Consider the following 16,699-nt stretch of genomic DNA (forward strand, 5'->3'; position numbering starts at 1 on the left):
CGTTACTTCGGAGGCGATATTTCCCAAATTCTGACAGTCTCAGTTTCTGGGATCAGCAGTTGCCAGGTGTTCTGCATTCATGTTTTCGTAGCCCAGTTGTCACTGGGGGGGCTGGCTCAGGGCTCTGCTGAGCTGAGCAGTCCTGCCATCTTCATGGAATTCCTGGTCTGCAGTTTTCCCTGGAAGGTGTTTTGCTACTACCAGGTGTGAGGCTTGCGCAGTCCATCTCAGCAGAAGGAAACTAATTCATTTGACAAGTGGAGCACATTACCTCTGCAGGTTTGCATTTGCCTTCCTTGTGTCCACACATCACCCTCTAGACAGATGATGGTCTCGTTGCCCTCGTGCCACCTCAGTCCTGTTAATAACGTCGCTCTAATGGTGCACAAAGTGCTGAGGAGCTATGGACTGCACTTGTGATTTCTCATCAGGGCAGGTTCCGTTCCTTCATCCTTAAAAAACACTGTAGGCTTTACTGGAAAAAGAGGAAGGGAAAAATCCCGGTATTCCCAGAGATTACAGAAAATTTATATTCCATGTGTGTGGCTGAAAGAAGTAGAAAAGCTCGTGTGTTCTTGGGCTGCTTTATTATCAATAGATAGGAGGAAACACGCGCTGGGCTGATGCACATCAGCTCCTGGAAGGAGTTTGGAGTCTCGTAGATTATCCACTGACTCAGTGACCAGGTGAATGGTAGAGGTTTAATTTAAAGGATGCTTTCTCTGCCTTCAGCACGTCTGTCCAACTCACTTCTCTGTTCCCTGATTGCAGTCTAATCTCACTCATTACTCTGTGGCTGTAACCTCCTCTTCCTCCTTTCCGTGGTAGAGAACAGGTGGCCAATTTGTACCTGGAATTAAGGCTGTGACCCCCTCTGCTTCCCTCTGTGCTCAGTAGATGCTGGAGGAGCACACAAAGGCTTTCTCCTAATTGTTAGAGTAGAAAAATTTCTCACCCAAGATTATTTGCTGAGATATTCCATGGTTTATTTTGCTCTGTGCAGCAATGGTTTTCAGAGAGCAGAGGACTGATTGCTCTGGAGCTTATTGGAGCTGCCTGGCTTTAAGGGAGCCTGAGATATTGTGGGTGTCAGGAGATGGCTGGTCACGGTCCCCATTAGGAGACCTGGTTGTCCTCGGTGGCTTTCACCTGCCTTTGGGAAGTGACAGTCATACCTGGGAGCTATAGGACGCTGCTGTTGCCCTCATGGTCTAACTGCTAAGCACTGTTAGGGAAGGCAGAATTGTAGTTTCTTTTCGGCAAGAAGGATGGGAGTATTCTCCCAGCTGAATATAACTGCAGGTTTGGGGCACGATTGACCCATTTGTTCTCACAATTGTACAACAGCTTTGTAGGTGGTAATGACTTCTGTCAGATTCTTTTATTTTATTTGTCGCTTTGAACTATCAGCTTATAGAAGAACCACGGGCTCCTTGTTGGTAGAAAGATGGCTTTAAGTTGCTGAATCATTACAAGCATCATAATGCAGAGGGATCTAATCTTTTTATCCGGGGCTTGCTTTGGGCTCTGCTTTCCCTCAGGACCCAAGTCTTGAAGAAGGAACAAGAAAATTAGCCCTAAAAGGATAATTTGGCTCGATGTGAAGCAATCCTCTGAGCACTCCACCTTTCTGAAGGCTGCTGCTTGCAGTGCTGAAATGTTGCAGGTCGGAAAGCATGAGGAAGATCCGGAGAAACACTCTGGTTGACAACAAGGACACAGAGGGCACCTCCCAGTGTTTAACATTTACAGGAATATGTTGTATGTAGTATTCAAGACTGTGGATAATTATGTTTTGCAATGAAATCTGTGAACATCTGTTCCTCTTCTGTGCCAAGTCCCCAACTCAGGATTCCATGTTGTCTCCACAGCAGTCGGAAAACACATTTGCCCCCTAAAGTAAGTGGAGGTTGCAAGGCAGAACAGCCATTGACTATTGATATTCAGTAATTAACAATTTCACTGGAGCTGTATGTATGCTTGGTGTGGGACTGACAACTGCTGCTGTCCCTTTGCAATCCAAAGAAAAAAAAGGCTTTTAATTGCCCTTAGCAAAAGTTTGAAAGTCCGATGGAGTCCTGTGCTATAAATATTTATCTTTGGGCTCCCTGTTTTTTTTTTCCCACTGAGAGAGCTCTTGGGTGATGGCAAGATCCCATAGCAACTGTAGCTTTTCTTCTTTTAGCAGTGACTGAGAAGTGGTGCTGATGGCTAGCCTGTTGTGGAGAATGTACTCCATTTAGGCTAGGCTTACAAAGCGTGAACTGGAGTGAAGATAGATTAAAACTTTCCATAGTTCAGAGGCAAAAGAAAATCACCCATCACTTGCCTTCCCTTTCCCAGGTGCATTTAAATGTGGGAAATGCTCAGTCTTGAAAACCCTTCATTTCTTGACAGGCTTTATTCACTCCCTTTTCTCTGCTGTTTTTATTAATTTATCCTTTAAGGCAGTTCCTGCAATGCCAGCTCCCTTTGCTGTGTGGTGCAGAGATGTTGTTCCGAGCTCTTAGGCAAGGAGTACAGAGTCCTGATAGATAGGCTTGGTAGATACTTTCCAACTCTTCCTTGCGTTTTCTCTGCCTTTTGCTTTAGTCTTTGAAAGAGAACAGTGGAAACAAAAATTCAACGGTTCCAAGAGGTACCCATCTTTTCTGAGCGTTTTGTCAAATGTTATAGAAGTCCCAACAAGTGCAGATAAAAAGAGAAAAAAAGGAACTATGTCCGAACCTGACTGTATTATGAAAGTCTTGGAGTGCTGATGATTAAAGATATGACAGGATGTTCTCAGTAGCAGGAGTCCCAGCCTCTTTTAGGATGCTCCCTGCTTGGGCTTTAGGGTTAAACAGCTTTAAATGCACCTTATCTGAAGGCCGTGACCTTGTCCTTCTGTTTCCATTTTCAGGCTTCAGGTTTATTGCTCTCCCAAGGAACTCGGAGCATTTGATTAACTCGTAACTCACTAGTTCTTGACACATTAAGCAGCAAATTTGACTCTAATTAACAGCTTTTATTAACCTGAGATCCCCCATTCCCTCCCCCTATTTCACTCTAGAGACTCCTTAAGCCATTACAGGTTTTAACGTTAAATTTGTTTCTGACTCTTTTTTTTTTTTTTGTAATCATAAAAGCTAATGTGTGCAGACACTGGATTGTGCAGCTCAGTAGGAGGATGTGTCTGACAACATTTGGAAAGCAGATGTGCTCATCTGATGGGAAACAAGGGGTTGGCAGACAGAGCCATAGGCCACAGCCGTGGCTTGGCCCAGGAGGGGCACCCGTGGGGGTCAGGCTTTCCTCAGCTGTCCACACGAACAGTTTTCTGACAGAGGACAGGCTCAATCTGATGAAAGAAGTGAAAAGGCACTGCTGGAGCTCCTGGCCAAGTTGCATCTCTGCTCTTGTGCTGTTCCAGGACCTACCCAGTCAATGTGTGCATGTGGATCACAGCCTGTAGGGACTCAAGTGAACTGATAGAATTGGTTGGGGAAAGTTATCCTGTATGTAGTGTGTGTAATTATCCCGTGCAGCGATGGGGTGTCCTATCCTATCCCAAAGGTGCATCCGCTTCCAACAGATGCTGTTGAAGCTGGTCCCACTGCTCAGCGGTTACAGCAGCCTGTTGGCATACACTGCTAGAAATCTGGGGCCTCCCAGGCTGTCATCCAGCACTGCTGTTGATTGTTTCACTCCGTCTTGTTCCCCACCTGTGAAAAGAAAGCAGTAGTTACTGTGTTGTGTGCCCAGGTGTTCCAGTTTTGGCGTGCGAGTTGCTATTAAAGTGTTAATTTTTGTTGCTTGCAGTGCAGAGTGACGCTTGTACAAATATAATAAGATGTTTTAGTATCAATTTTCAAAGCACATTGTGGTGCAGCCTCACCTAAGAAACTCCCGTGGCATCTTTATAAAAGATGTTTTTCATAAGCTTTGGTAAATGAGTTTCATCGCTAGCAGGCTATGAATGCGTCTAATCCAGTTTTGGGCTTTCTGAACTATTGATCTGGGGAGAGAGTCTGTGACAGTGAGTTCCAGAGGTCAATTCAGGCTCTGAGAAACGAGTTTTTTATATCTACTTAAAATTGCCATCCAGTTCCTCTGGGTACCGTTTCCTTCCCGTCTTGCAAGAAAAGAGTAAATATCTTTATTATTCTGTGCTTTTTCCTCGGCTTCTCCCTAACTGCTAAACAGCTGTGTTTTTATATTTTCTGTAACTAAAGCAAGTGAACCTCTCCCAAGATGACACACAGTGAAGATGAGGCATTTTAGCACTCCTTGGAGGCAAAGCAGCCAAGGTCAGCTCCACGCTCCCAAACCAATGATGTTATATGCAGTCTCACCACATCACAGTTTGCTCTCGCATGCGAGGAGCTGAAGAACATATTAGACAAAACTGGTCCTCAAGGAATGCCGGTGTAATCTATTGTGGTTTTGAATACTGATCACGTGTTGCACATCCCTTTCAAATTTTATTCAGCTAATTTCTGTATTTGTTACACCATCCCATCCCTTGCTCTGTTACTCAGGCAGATTTCTGATAGTCTTATTGTGACAGTACTTTGTCACAGAGGCTTTGAAAACCCGGATAATCAAACCTAATCCTTGGGGATTCTTTTTTCCCTGAAGAATTTTAGGGAATTCTACTATATAGGAGTAGAGTGATTTTCTTTATTTATAAGTATCATTCTCACCTGAGGAGTTATCATTTCTTGTCTGGTTTTATTTGATACAGAAGTAAGTTTTACAGGCCTCATATTTTCAGGATCACTCCTGAAAACATTCTGGAGTCAGCCTACAATATTTTTCCTTCCTCACCTACTGGTATACACATCCAATTTTAAGGTTGATTTATTTTTTAACAACTTCAGTACCTTCAGGTCCTCAAATAATATCCTGCCTTGGTGATTCATGATCCTCTGAGGATAAGAGATGTGATATGGGAGCTTTCAGATGATTTTACGAAGTGGGTAAAATTGCCAAGTTACAGGGAGAGCCGTATGGTGAAATGACACCTAGGATGGCTCTGACAGCAGGGAGGTAAATGTGTGTTCCCACTGTGGGGGCCCGGAATCCATCACGTCCCCCGGGGGGGAGGCTGAACTCCTTCCAGCACATCCCTCAGCCAGCTTCCAATAGGGAAGATAAAGCCAGGCATCATTTTCACGCGTCATTTTTCATGCATCTATTTATTTTATGGGCAGGATTTAGCCTGAGTAGAGACAGAGCACATGTGTTTTGATTAGGGTTGCATGGAAAATAAATCAGGTGTGATCCTTGCATTGTGCAAGATCAAGAGATGGATAGTTTGCTTTGTCACTTTCTGTCTGTGAGCAAGAGTAAGAAAAGTAATTCTTCCTTTCCCTTCTGCAATTCTAACAACTCCATGCACTTAGCAGCAAGAGAGACGATGAACCACGTTCCTCCAGGGGTTCCCTCCAGATCCAGACATAGGTAGGCAGAGACTCATTAGAGATGCCTTGGTGAGTGGGTGTAGTGAGCACACATCTTCCAGGATGTGTTTTTTAAAGGTCTGTCTGAGGTTAATGCTGCATTAGATCTCCTCTTTTGTGCTAAGTTAGGATAATATTTGAACAGCCTTCTTGCTAATTTCTTTGTTAATTCCAGTGTTTGTCATCTACCAGCAGCGTGCCAAATATCCATGTGTTTTACTGACCATATCCATGGTGCAGGATGTGGAATGGCCTGTTCTGTCTCACGTCTGTGCAACCTGTGTGCGTGTTGTTGAACACTACGGGTGAATGTAAGAATTAAGACACACAGATGGAGCTGCAGTGGGTAGGGCAAACAGCTAATGAAAAAGACCTCTGAGATCATCAAGTCCAACCACCAACCTACCTCCAGTATTGTCCACTGAGCCATGTCCCTCAGTGCCACATCCATACAGCTCCTGAAGGCCTCTAGGATGAACCTTCCCTGGTGCAACTTGGGGTCCTTCCCTCTCATCCCATCAAATTTCCCCTTTCTTTTATTCTCAGTTCCTTTTTCAAGCATCTTGCACCAAGATTTCCTTCTGCTGAGAGTTGGATTAATGCTGCTTTGGTTATATTGTGCTTTTGTTTTCTAGACTGTCTCATTTTGTTGTTTCTTCTGAGCTTCCCATCTGTTCAGGCCCATTTTTTTGCTTCCTTGAGGTCACACCTCCCAACAGAATCACAGAAACACCAAGGTCAGAAAAGACCTACAAGCCCATCCAGTCCAGTCATCCACCTATCACCAATAGTTCTCACTAAACCAAATCCCTCAGCGCAAAATCCAAAGGTTAGAAGCAGCTGTATTGCTCCTGCACCTGAAGAGTGTTTTAAATGGAATGGTGCTTAACAGTTGTGCTGCCAGGACACGTTTTGATCCCTGCATCCAGGGACATCTAGTTGTTTTTATAGTATTCCCATCATGAGTCATGACTTAAACTTAAAATAAACGTTTGCAGAGTAGGACTGGGTGCTTTGGTTTGTTTTGTTCAGGTGCCATGTTAGCTTCCAAAGTTAGGTAATTTCTAGCACTGTGTAGTATTTTTTTTATGAACAGCTTTAAGTAGAAGTCATTAGGCACTGTTGTTCAATCTTAATTAACTGTCCTCCTTACTGAATTCTAGCACAGCGAAGAGCGACGGCACTGTGGGAAGAAACATCTAACTAGATTTTAAAAAGAATAACTGGATTTAACACTTAATTAGAACACAGGACCTGTGGCAGCTCAGGTATCACGTTGCCTTCTGGGAGAGCCGGAGCTTTGGGGAGTGATGTCTTACTTCCCAGATCACTGCAGTAAAGCTGTGTACTCCATACGCCGTTGCGGTGCGTGCCCTTGCTTCATTCACAAGGGGCTGCTTCTTGCAGATGGGTCTCCCCAGCAACAGCAAGATGGGAATGCGAGATGTGTGAGCAGGTTTTTGCATGCTTCGTCTAGCGCCTACCTGTTGCACTGCTGAATAAGGAACAGTGGTCAGAGTGGCTGTGCTGACAGCCAGAGTGCACACCTTGCTCGCTGGGGTGCAGTGATGGCTGGGATGCATGGCCGTTGTCCTGTCCTATTGGCACCAGTGAGGATGGCTGCACGTGCTCATGGATGCTCTCAGCCTTGTGGGGAGATATCTTCTTCCCTGCAGGCTGAGTGGAGCATCACAGCCATGTCTGTGCAAGGAGGAGGGATAAAGCTGTGTGCGTTTAATAAGAGAGACGGGAAAGGTTAATGTCCTTCTGGAACATAGTTATGCTGAAGGGAAACAGAGTTACAGCAAAACTGTAATTTGGAAGTCTTGGAGAAAATAACATAATCAGAAAATGGATTTAGAGGGTGTTGACGTACATGATTACCCAGAAGTGGTTTTTAGGCAAAATGAAGTTGCCTGGAAGTCTTGTCAGAATTAGACCAGGAATATGCTATATTTGGCTTTTGATATTTAGGAAAAAAGATCTGGAAGCAACTAAACCACAATGGGAAGACTGGGTGATGTTGTGATGCTTTGGGAGGTCTCACTGATGTGTGGATGAGCAACTCGGGGAGTTGACTGAGCCCTGCTGGGAAATGCTTCTTTTTCGAAGAGCTGCCAGAGCTGCCTGCTGAACATTGGGCAGCTGGGAGCACGGCTGCAGCAGGCTGAGCACCTCCCTCCTCATAGCAAAACAGGGCTCATTGAGTTGCACGGACACAACCCCTGGCTGTCAGCAGTGCCAGCAAATATTTGCTTTTGCTGTACTTTGGATCTGTCGCTCCTTCGTCCCACACCATTGTCTGACCATCACAAAACAATTTGGTTTCTTTAACTTGGCTTTTGAGCCAGAGCAAAAGCTTAATACAGCTCTTTGAAGTAATTTTTACCTCCATTCCTGCCGGCTAGATTAGTCTGCAGATAATGCTGGGAGTGAATAAGAGCCTGAGCTCCGAGGGAGCTGGAACGTAATTACAGTAGATGAAGGGTACTCTCCGCAGCTCCTCCAAGAGTGCTGAGATTAGACTGTAATCATTGTTTGTAAGCAGACAGGAACGAGGGGTAATCAGCCAGGCAGCCCTGACACGTTATTCTAGGCATTAATATTAGCTTCCTGAAGTAGCTCATCAATTCACACTTATCTGAAACTGCAGAAATCAACAGGTCCTGCCTTCCCAAGGCGTGAGCCGTGCAGGGAGCGTGCCTTGGGTCAGTGCCACTGTGCAGCAGGGACCAACCGGGTCCTTCGGCAGGAGCCTCGCAGGGCTCCAAGCTCTGCAGGGAGAGCGGCTGCTGCACTCCCTGCTTGGCTACAAAGAGATTGGTTAATGCAACACCAGGACAAAGCTCTGAAGCTTGCAGCCCTCGCTGATAGGTTTGTGTCCGTGGAGAGCAGCAAGCCGGATGTGCTGGGTCGGGGAGAGGAAAGAGGTTGCTTTCTTCTTCAGCCGTTGTCTTTAGCCTGCAGAGCTGCGGCAGGAGGGAGCGTGGTGCTGGGATGGAGTGGGAAAGATTCCTCTTGGTTTTGAAGAAAATCCTTGTGAGCGTGCTTGGTGCTGCATGAATCCTGTCCCTAATTATAAAGCCTGCGTGTCCCGGTGAGCGCAGCGAGAACATTGAGTACAGACACAAAGCTAACACCGGGCAACGAAAGTCTTGACGTTTCTCTGATGTGAAACAAGAAGAGAAGGAATGAAAGAGCTTGCAAATCCAGACAGAAATCATTAGGATAGCGAGTGAGAGCGTGCTTGTAAAAGCACTGGTTTCTGTGAAAATCTAGAGGAAGAATTTGGGATGAGAGAGGAGAAGCCCTGGCGTGAGCCATGGGTAAGAACGTGGTCAGCGGTATCCCAGTCAAACTCACAGCTGTTTGGGGGGTCATTTGGGTTTCAGAAAACACAAAGCATTTGGTAGAACCGTTGTGGTGTGAGAACACTGCAGCCCTCACTGCTGAGCCCTTTTGCTTCCATCCGTTTGGGAATAAATCACCAACCAACTATCGATCGTGTCTCTTGCGGTGTTTTATGTACATTAGTTATGTGCTTTAATGATGCTGCTGCTCTGACAACTCACTAAATATGACATGGCTTCGTGGGTGGGATTGCTAATTCTTTAGCGGTCAAAGGTTAGCTGCTGTTATTAATGACACGACTGCTGGCCCTCGTGTGAGAAATGAGCGGAGGTGGATGCTGTGCCTGGAGAGCTCACGGTCTTAAAGCCACACCTGGAGGGGCAGCATAAGAGCAGACGGCGCTGGTTGGCACAGCGTTCTGAGTTTCCAGGTGCGGCTGTTGGTTCATTTGGTTTGTAATTGGCAGGAGAGGAAGGCTGAGGGGCACAGTGGGAACCTGGCAGTGAGGACCAGGGACAGCCTGGCCATCACTTCCAGAGTTGTGTCACTTGCTCTGCAGGAGAGCATCTGGAAAGGTGTAGGGGCCTGCGTGGACCACTCCCAAAAGGCTCTTTCAGGTGGAATGTGCAGCCATAAATTCACTGAGATGGATTTTGTCATCAGTCCAAAACCAGGGAGGAGGAGCTCTCTAAACTCTTCTGTGTGTGTGGTATTTCTGATTTTTATTTATATATATATATTTTATCTAAGGGATCTTTGTGCAGCCAAGCTTGGGAATAAGAATGACCCTGTTTGCTTTGGTGGGAGCAGCTAATAGGACACAGAGGGGGGGGTTGGCTGATGAGTATTGGGTTGTAGAAACAAACTGTTTTCCTTGCTCCTGCTGCTGCTTTGCTATCCAGCTTCAGAAGTCTAACTGTGTGCCTGTTGTGTCTCTTAAAGAATGGGAGGTAGGGCAAGTAAATTCTTGGGATGAAGGGAGATTACATCTGTGGGTGACATTTCTCTCCCATCCGGCTGTGCTCATCCCCATCCATGTCACACATATGCTGTGCCTATCTAGAGACTGGTGTCAGCATCGCTTCTGATGGATTATTAATACTTCCCAAAGCTGTAGTAGCCTGTATAATAAAAGTAATAAGCGTCCTGGTACCTGGCTGCATGACTGGAAGATTTATTGCTACAAGCAGCAAAAAAGCAGCTGGGGAAGTAGAGGGCTTGCTCAAAGAAATTTTAATATCACAGGTCCCAATGTTCCAGGTCATTTTTACCAAAGAGTTACCAAATTAGGAGGTCTGGTGGGAGCAGAGAGCCGATGCTATTGTAGTGGAGGCTGTGCCAGCTCTTTTCATATAAACCTTCTGTTTCCAAATGACTATAAATAATAAATCCCCATAAATAGATCCTACCTGGGGGGTAAATACTTGACTTTGGAGGGAGCGAACAGCTGCATCTCACTTTTAACCTACATAAAACGAGGGATGGCGTTATTGCCAAATTCGAGTGTTGAAAATTGCAGATGCAATGTAAAAATAACAATATGCTTTGAGATAATTTTATTTGCCATCTGGTTGTGAGCTGTCGGTTATACTCGCATCATGTTTTCCGTGGCTGTGAAGTTTCTTTGCTTTGAAATGAAAACAAAGGTTCCCATCTCGTACCTTTACTCCGGGATATGGAAATTGAAGAGAAGTTTCTCATCAAATCAAGTCTTGCAAATCTTGTCGGAAAGGAAGGGATGCTCTCAATGCTGGAGAAGTTTCTGCATCTGTTTCAGTGGTGTGTAAAAGCAGATTAGCCGAACAGACATAATGAATGCGTAAGGCATCTCCGCGCAGTCACAATGAACTTTTGCAGCTGGGCACTGGGAAATCAGTGCAAAGTTTAAGTGCAGCTTTTCCCTTTTCAGTTGCACTCCAGAGAAATAGTGGAACATTGCTGTGAAGACTGAAGGGGGATGGAAAAAGGTTGTTTTACATTGTTTTGAATTATCCTCTTCTGATGTGCATTTGAAATTAAACCAGTTGAGGGGAGTTGCTGGGAGAGCTGGTGGCACTTGTCCTGATCTGGTAAAGGGACAGACTGCCTGGGACTTCCTGCTACAGTTCCCAGCTCGCTTGGGGATTTAGGAGGGACTTGCAGACCATGGAGGCTTGATCCTATTGTGTACGAAAGCTGCAGGCCTGGCTGCACCCACAGCCTGGGCTCTGTGGGCTGCAGGTGGGCTGTGCCACAGAACAGGGGTGTCCCTTCACTGTACCCCAGCAGAGGCAGAGCCCATCCCCACACTGCCAGCCTTGGGCACTGCTCTGCACACATCAGCTGCTCCGGGTTACTGAGCTGCTGCAGCAGCTCCTCTGCCTGCTCCCACCCCAAGCTAATCACTTTGCAAAGCTTCCAAGGTACGCCAACTCCGTGTGGCAGCTAACAAGCTTAGCTGAGGAGTTCTGCCATCATCCTTCCCCAGAGCTAATCAGCTTACCCTTGCTCCGGAGTTACTGGGCTGTGGGTTGCAGCAGTGCTAGGAGCCACTCACACAGGTTTGCCACATCCATCCATAATTGCATGCCTAGCATTTGGGATAGCAGATCTTAGCAGCACTCTCTGCTTTTATCGGGGCAGAGGGAAGGGCTGAGTGGTACCAGCTTTGCACAGGAAGGGTTTCACAAAGCTGAAGTTGGATGGCCGTGGCAGGGCTGGGAGCTGCAGCCATGGTTCTGCAACACGGGGTGCCAACGCAGCTTGTAATGCCCTCACCTCCCAGTGCTGAGCTGGGGGCTGCACCTGCATACCTCTGCTAATTGCAGGTGGGGTTACAATCTGCTCACGGGGGAAAAAAAAAAAAAAAGCAATTTATCCTTTTCATTCCCTGCCTGAAAGCGGGTGGAGAAGAGTGATGGGCGAAGAAGTGCTGATGATAGGGATCTAAAAGGCTGACTGTGCACTTGGTGAGCGTCCCAACGATAAATAGAAATTTTTTCCCCTGTGTTTTTCAGCTGGTACAATGGTAGGGGACAGGAGCAGGTCTGCCTGAAAGTTTGTGTTAAGTTGCAGCATGCAGTGGCTTGGCAGCATCCCCATCCTTAGGTGCCGTATGAGGGAAGGCTTTATGAAGTTACCATGGAATGCACTGCTGCGTTTCCCCACTGCGCTCCATCCCTGTGTGCAGCAGCTCACTCTGCATGGCAGGACAGATGCAGGGACTGCACAGCTGCCCGGAGCTCTGAGCAGCAGCACAGCCAGCAGGGCTTTGCCTGGGAGGAGCAGCCGGGCTGTGAGTGTGGCACAGAGCAGCTCTTGGCTTGGGAATGCCTTCTGAAACGTTGATCAGTTCCTGCGTTGTTAACGATGTGATTAAAAGGAGGTTTGTTTTGACCGTACCCCTTTCTCGAAAGCAAAATGGAAGTGACAAAAGTGCCATTTACAAATGGGATGTTGCTGTCTGTTCTAATTTGCATTAAGTTCTGCGCTTCTGCTCCCCTACAGCAGTAGTTGCGCAGGTTAATTAACACAAATGTTGTGTTAAAATTAAAGGACTTTTTTTTTTTTTCAGTTGAGTCTCTCTGTTCTTCTTCTCCTGAACAAATAGCAGTGCCCTTTCTTTACCATACTCTTTGTATTTTTTAGAGCAGCATTTTTTATGAGCCTCTTGTTCTTGTCTCCTTCCACAGGTTTCTCAGAATCTCTAGGTTTTTAATGGAAACTTCTTTCTTTCCTCCCTAGTGCTTTTCAATACTCTTCTGGGCCTATCTTAAATAATGCATACAGTACTTCAGATAGATAAAAGCCACTAATTACAGAAGTTGCCTTATTGTATTTTTCTGTCTGCTCCCTGTTTGATGCTCAGTGCTGTCCGGTGCTCCCTACTTTCCCACTCACCTCACCCATCATTCTGCCTTTCCCAAAGGGCATCCACTGCCATTTCCAACTCCTTTCAGAGTGATTCGAACTATTTAAAACTCCATTAACATATTTAGATAATCAAAACACCCATTATTTCACATTACTTAGGATAAATTTTACTAGCTAATGGAATATCTAATCAGCAAGGTATCATTCATTTCCATTCTACCCCCTTTTATCCTCAGCAGCCCTGGTGCAGGTGCTGTGCTGGGAGGCACTGTGTAGGAGCTCATAGCTCTGTCTGGAGCAGCATTTGCCAACCTGCTGTCCATACATGGGCTGCTCTTCCTGCTCTGGCCTCTGTCACTCACTCCAGTGTAAGGATGGCAGTACTTCGTGTGCTTTTCCTTTCCTAAAGCTGTTTATTTTCTGGCTTTTTTGTGTTTTGTTTTTTGTTTTTTTTTAATGTGGGTTTCTATCAAAAATGTTTGGAAGGTCTACAAAAGCACTTCTGATGGATTTTCTTTACCCTGCTGTTTTGTTAACTCTTGGAAAGAGCACTAACAAATCACAGAGGTGCATTTATCCTTTCCTCTGAGCAATGGCGATCCTTTTCCTTCCCATATTAAACTGCCACAGAAGATTTTTGTTTGTATTTGGTAATTTTCTTTGCTCGTTTTGCTGGCACAGGATGTGCAGCAGGAACAGCTGGTGCACGTCCCCCTAGGACAGCCCTTCCTTAGGGCTCTGGAACCCAGGTGTTCTGCATGGATCCATGTCCTAAGCAGCAGAGGGGAAACCTGGCCACCTTACTGGAGGAGAGAAGTAGGGCTTGCTTTCCTTCGGTCCTACACGTCCGAGCTGTTGTACTCTGTGTTGAGACCCAGGGCGGCCCTTCAGAGCACTTCAGTTTGAAAGCAGGTTGGGCTGCCACCAGCACAGGGATGCCATATGGGGATGCCAGGTTACATGTCTGTGGTGAAGAGTCCTGGTGTTCTGTATGGAGGTACCAAAACTCCTGGTGTTCTGCACAGAGGTACTGAGGAGGTCAGCTGGCACTCAGCCCCGCCGACAGATTGCTCCTGTTTTGCAGACTGGAGCCAGGTCTGAAATAGCAGCAAGCACTCGCTGCCATGCATCCTGCAGAGAGCAGCGAAGGATCTGTCCAGACAAACATTTGGGGCTGGAAATTTCTGGTAATGGGCTGTAGAGATGGATTTAAAGCTTTGTAGCAGGTTGTTCTCCTGCATTAGATCTGTCAGTGTCTGCAGCCTTGCATGAGCATATTATGTGAGCATGGCTATGCAGCCATCACCAAGTGAGCGTGCCTTATTGTTATGTTATCCTTTAATTGCATAGGGTGTTGGAATACTTCTGGAGCACTTGGCCATGTGAAGTGTCAGGTCAGTCCTTAACATCTGCATCAAGTGTTCACAGCTGGTGGGAAGCAGAGCTGGGGTGTGCAGTTTCTGTCCTGGCTTAGATTTCTCTCTCTGCTCTAGCAAAGGCCCCACTCTGGGAGCTGCTGGGGAGCAGGTTGGGCTGGGACTGCTGCTCGTGTGTGCCTGAGCCACCAGCACTGAGCAGCCAGGGCTGGGGTGGCTTTTGTATTGTGTGAGTGTAATTAAAAAGATCAACGATGCCGGTCTTCTGCCTCCCCTCTGCTCGTGTTAGGAACAATAGCGCTAAATGATGATTGTAATTCATTACAAATGCACCCTAATTAAATTACCCATCAGTGGCTGTGAGATTAATGATACCAACCCCGGTTAGAACATGATTAAAGTTGGGCTTGTCACATTTTTCAGTTATTATATGGAAGTTAACGGGGGGAAGAGACAGGGCAGAGCGGGGTGCTGTGGAATGGCACTCAGGGAGGTGTGACTGGGGCCAGCATGGTTGCATTGCTTTGGGCTTTGCAATGGAGGAGCCCCTGCAGGGCTCTGGGGGTCCATAAGGGGGCTGTACCCTTGTTGGGGTGCTGTCACTGTGGTGGTAGGGCAGCAGCAGGGCCACGTGGGAGATGTGGCACAGCAAGGAGCTGAGCCTGAGGCTCCCAAAATAAGGCTTAATCCTGAGCTCTGTTTGTGGAGCTTTGCCTTTCTTCTTCTCTTTTTTTAATCTCTGTATTTCTGCATGCAGAATAGCATCTGATAGTTCCTAAATTTGTAAAAAATAGTAGGGAAACGCAGCGGATGACACAAGAAATAGTACTAAATACTACAGAGAGTCAGCTTCTCTCTTCCTTAGAGAAGTTTTATACTACAAATGGATTTCAGCAGCAAATATTTACAAGGGGAAGACAACTCAACAACGTGTCCTTGCCTCCGGTGAAAGGAAAGTGCAAAATTCAGGATGTTTTTGTATTGAGAAAGAAAAACGAGGCACCAGTGTACCTCATCACACAGCTTTGGGATTTTGTTGCCTCTGAATTGATGGAGAAGCATTGCCTGGAGGTGTTCTGCCCAGGTGAGGGTGGGGACTGGCAGGTGGGATGTGGGTGATAAGAAGAGAAAGGAGTGGACCCTTGGCATAGGGAGCATCTCTTTGAACACCCTTGGACAGATTGGCTGTGCTTGGCATCAGCTCTTCTATCATTATCTGGCAAATAAGCAAGGAGGAGTTTTTTTTTCAAAGCAATTTCATTTTCCAATATTGTACATGCTGTCCTTAAATGCCTTCACTGATTGGATTGCTGAGGCCCATCCAGAAATGGACATTGTTTACCAGTTGGGGATGCACTCTTAATAGATCTTTTCAAACTCTTTTTTGAGAATTAGGTCTTGAATGCTCCACGTAGAAATAAATTGAGCGGTGCTGTTGTTGTGCCCTTTATATCAGTGGAGTGGACCTCATTAAAGCATTGTACACAACAGCTCAGGGCTGGACCAGCAGAAAGAAATGGAGTTCCTGGAAATGAGAATAAACCAAGGGTCAAATAAGACGTGAGGAGGAAGGCATCCATCCGAGGCTCTGTCATTCTGGCTGTGCTGTGTTCCCACTGTCAGATTCCTGCTGGGGTTTGGGTTTGTGTTGTGCAGGAGGAAGCAGTGAGGGTGCTGGCACAGCCAGCACTGAGCTGAGCTGCCCTTCCTCTCCCAGGCTGCGGAGTCTCAGGCAGATGGCACTTATTAGCTGTGCAAACGTAATTAGTTCGCATCAAAGTTACTGGAAGACGTTTCTCTGGGGAATGGATGCTTACCAAGCGGTTTGAACCCTGCTTGGAGAAAGGGAGATATTAATATTGAATGTAGTCATCTCTGGGTTTGGATGACCTTGCTTCTGTTGATAAAATGATGCGTTTTCCAGGTTTTTGCGCATTCTTTTCAGCATTGCTGTTACTCATAACGTTTAAATGATTTCCCTTGGGGAAGATGGGGACAGGTAACCTCAAAGAGCTTTCCCCAGGAAATTGTCTGCCAGCTCCATCTCTTGCTATGCTGGGGCTTGGCTGTGCGTTGTATAGCCAGCCAGGAGGAGCACAGGCTTCCCATGGCCATGTGAACACCTGTACGAAGGAGAGCAGCCAGCTCAGCCATCGGAGTGACCTCACCACCGATTTTGGATAACAGGGGCAGATTCTAGAAGCTGTACTGGAGTTCTGTGGCCTAGTTCTTCTTCTCTGGAGGATTTTCTGACCTGCCTGCGTAGCCTTGAAGCTGAATATTGTTCTGCTTGTTACCGCCTTAAAAAGCTAAATGTGTTTTTTCCTCTTTTTTTTTTTTTTGGCAAGTGGCTATACGTGTTTTTATTTAGGACACGATCTTTCTGTCTTTTTGTTTTTTCCTTTCCCAACCAGCTCCTGCAGAAAAGGTTGTTAGGATTCAGGGGAATAGCTGACTCACACGGGCAGTTGCTGAGATGTTCCTGTATAATTGAGCCTTTGAAAGGGAATTTTCCTGTAGGCATTGCAGGGAGAAATAGCTCTGCTGGTTCTGACACAGTCGCTGGGGATGTCGGTGGGGAGGAGATGTCCTTTAGCTAAGGAGATGAGGGGGGAAACTGGGGAGTTTCCCTGGTGCTGTAGTCAGTGGTGTGAATCCAGCCCGTGCAGATGGAGC

At 46.4% G+C, this 16,699-nt stretch overlaps 1 protein-coding gene across 11 annotated transcripts in view; it reads left to right on the plus strand.

Annotated features, from left to right (window-relative positions):
• Window positions 1-16,699, plus strand: part of MAD1L1 (mitotic arrest deficient 1 like 1) — a 322,269-nt gene that overhangs the window by 253,195 nt on the left and 52,375 nt on the right. Inside the window, exon 18 of one of the 11 annotated variants that reach the window (XM_090151567.1) lies at window positions 1,542-11,785. The exons of 9 other annotated variants lie outside the window; for them this stretch is intronic. In XM_090151567.1, coding sequence (XP_090007693.1) covers window positions 1,542-1,589 — 48 coding nt within the window. In that variant the 3' untranslated portion in view covers window positions 1,590-11,785. One more of the 11 variants, XM_090151569.1, reaches the window with a different exon arrangement.

The sequence above is a fragment of the Phasianus colchicus genome, chromosome 16, assembly GCF_987193195.1.
Source record: "Phasianus colchicus chromosome 16, bPhaCol1.hap1.1, whole genome shotgun sequence".
Lineage (NCBI taxonomy): Eukaryota > Metazoa > Chordata > Aves > Galliformes > Phasianidae > Phasianus > Phasianus colchicus.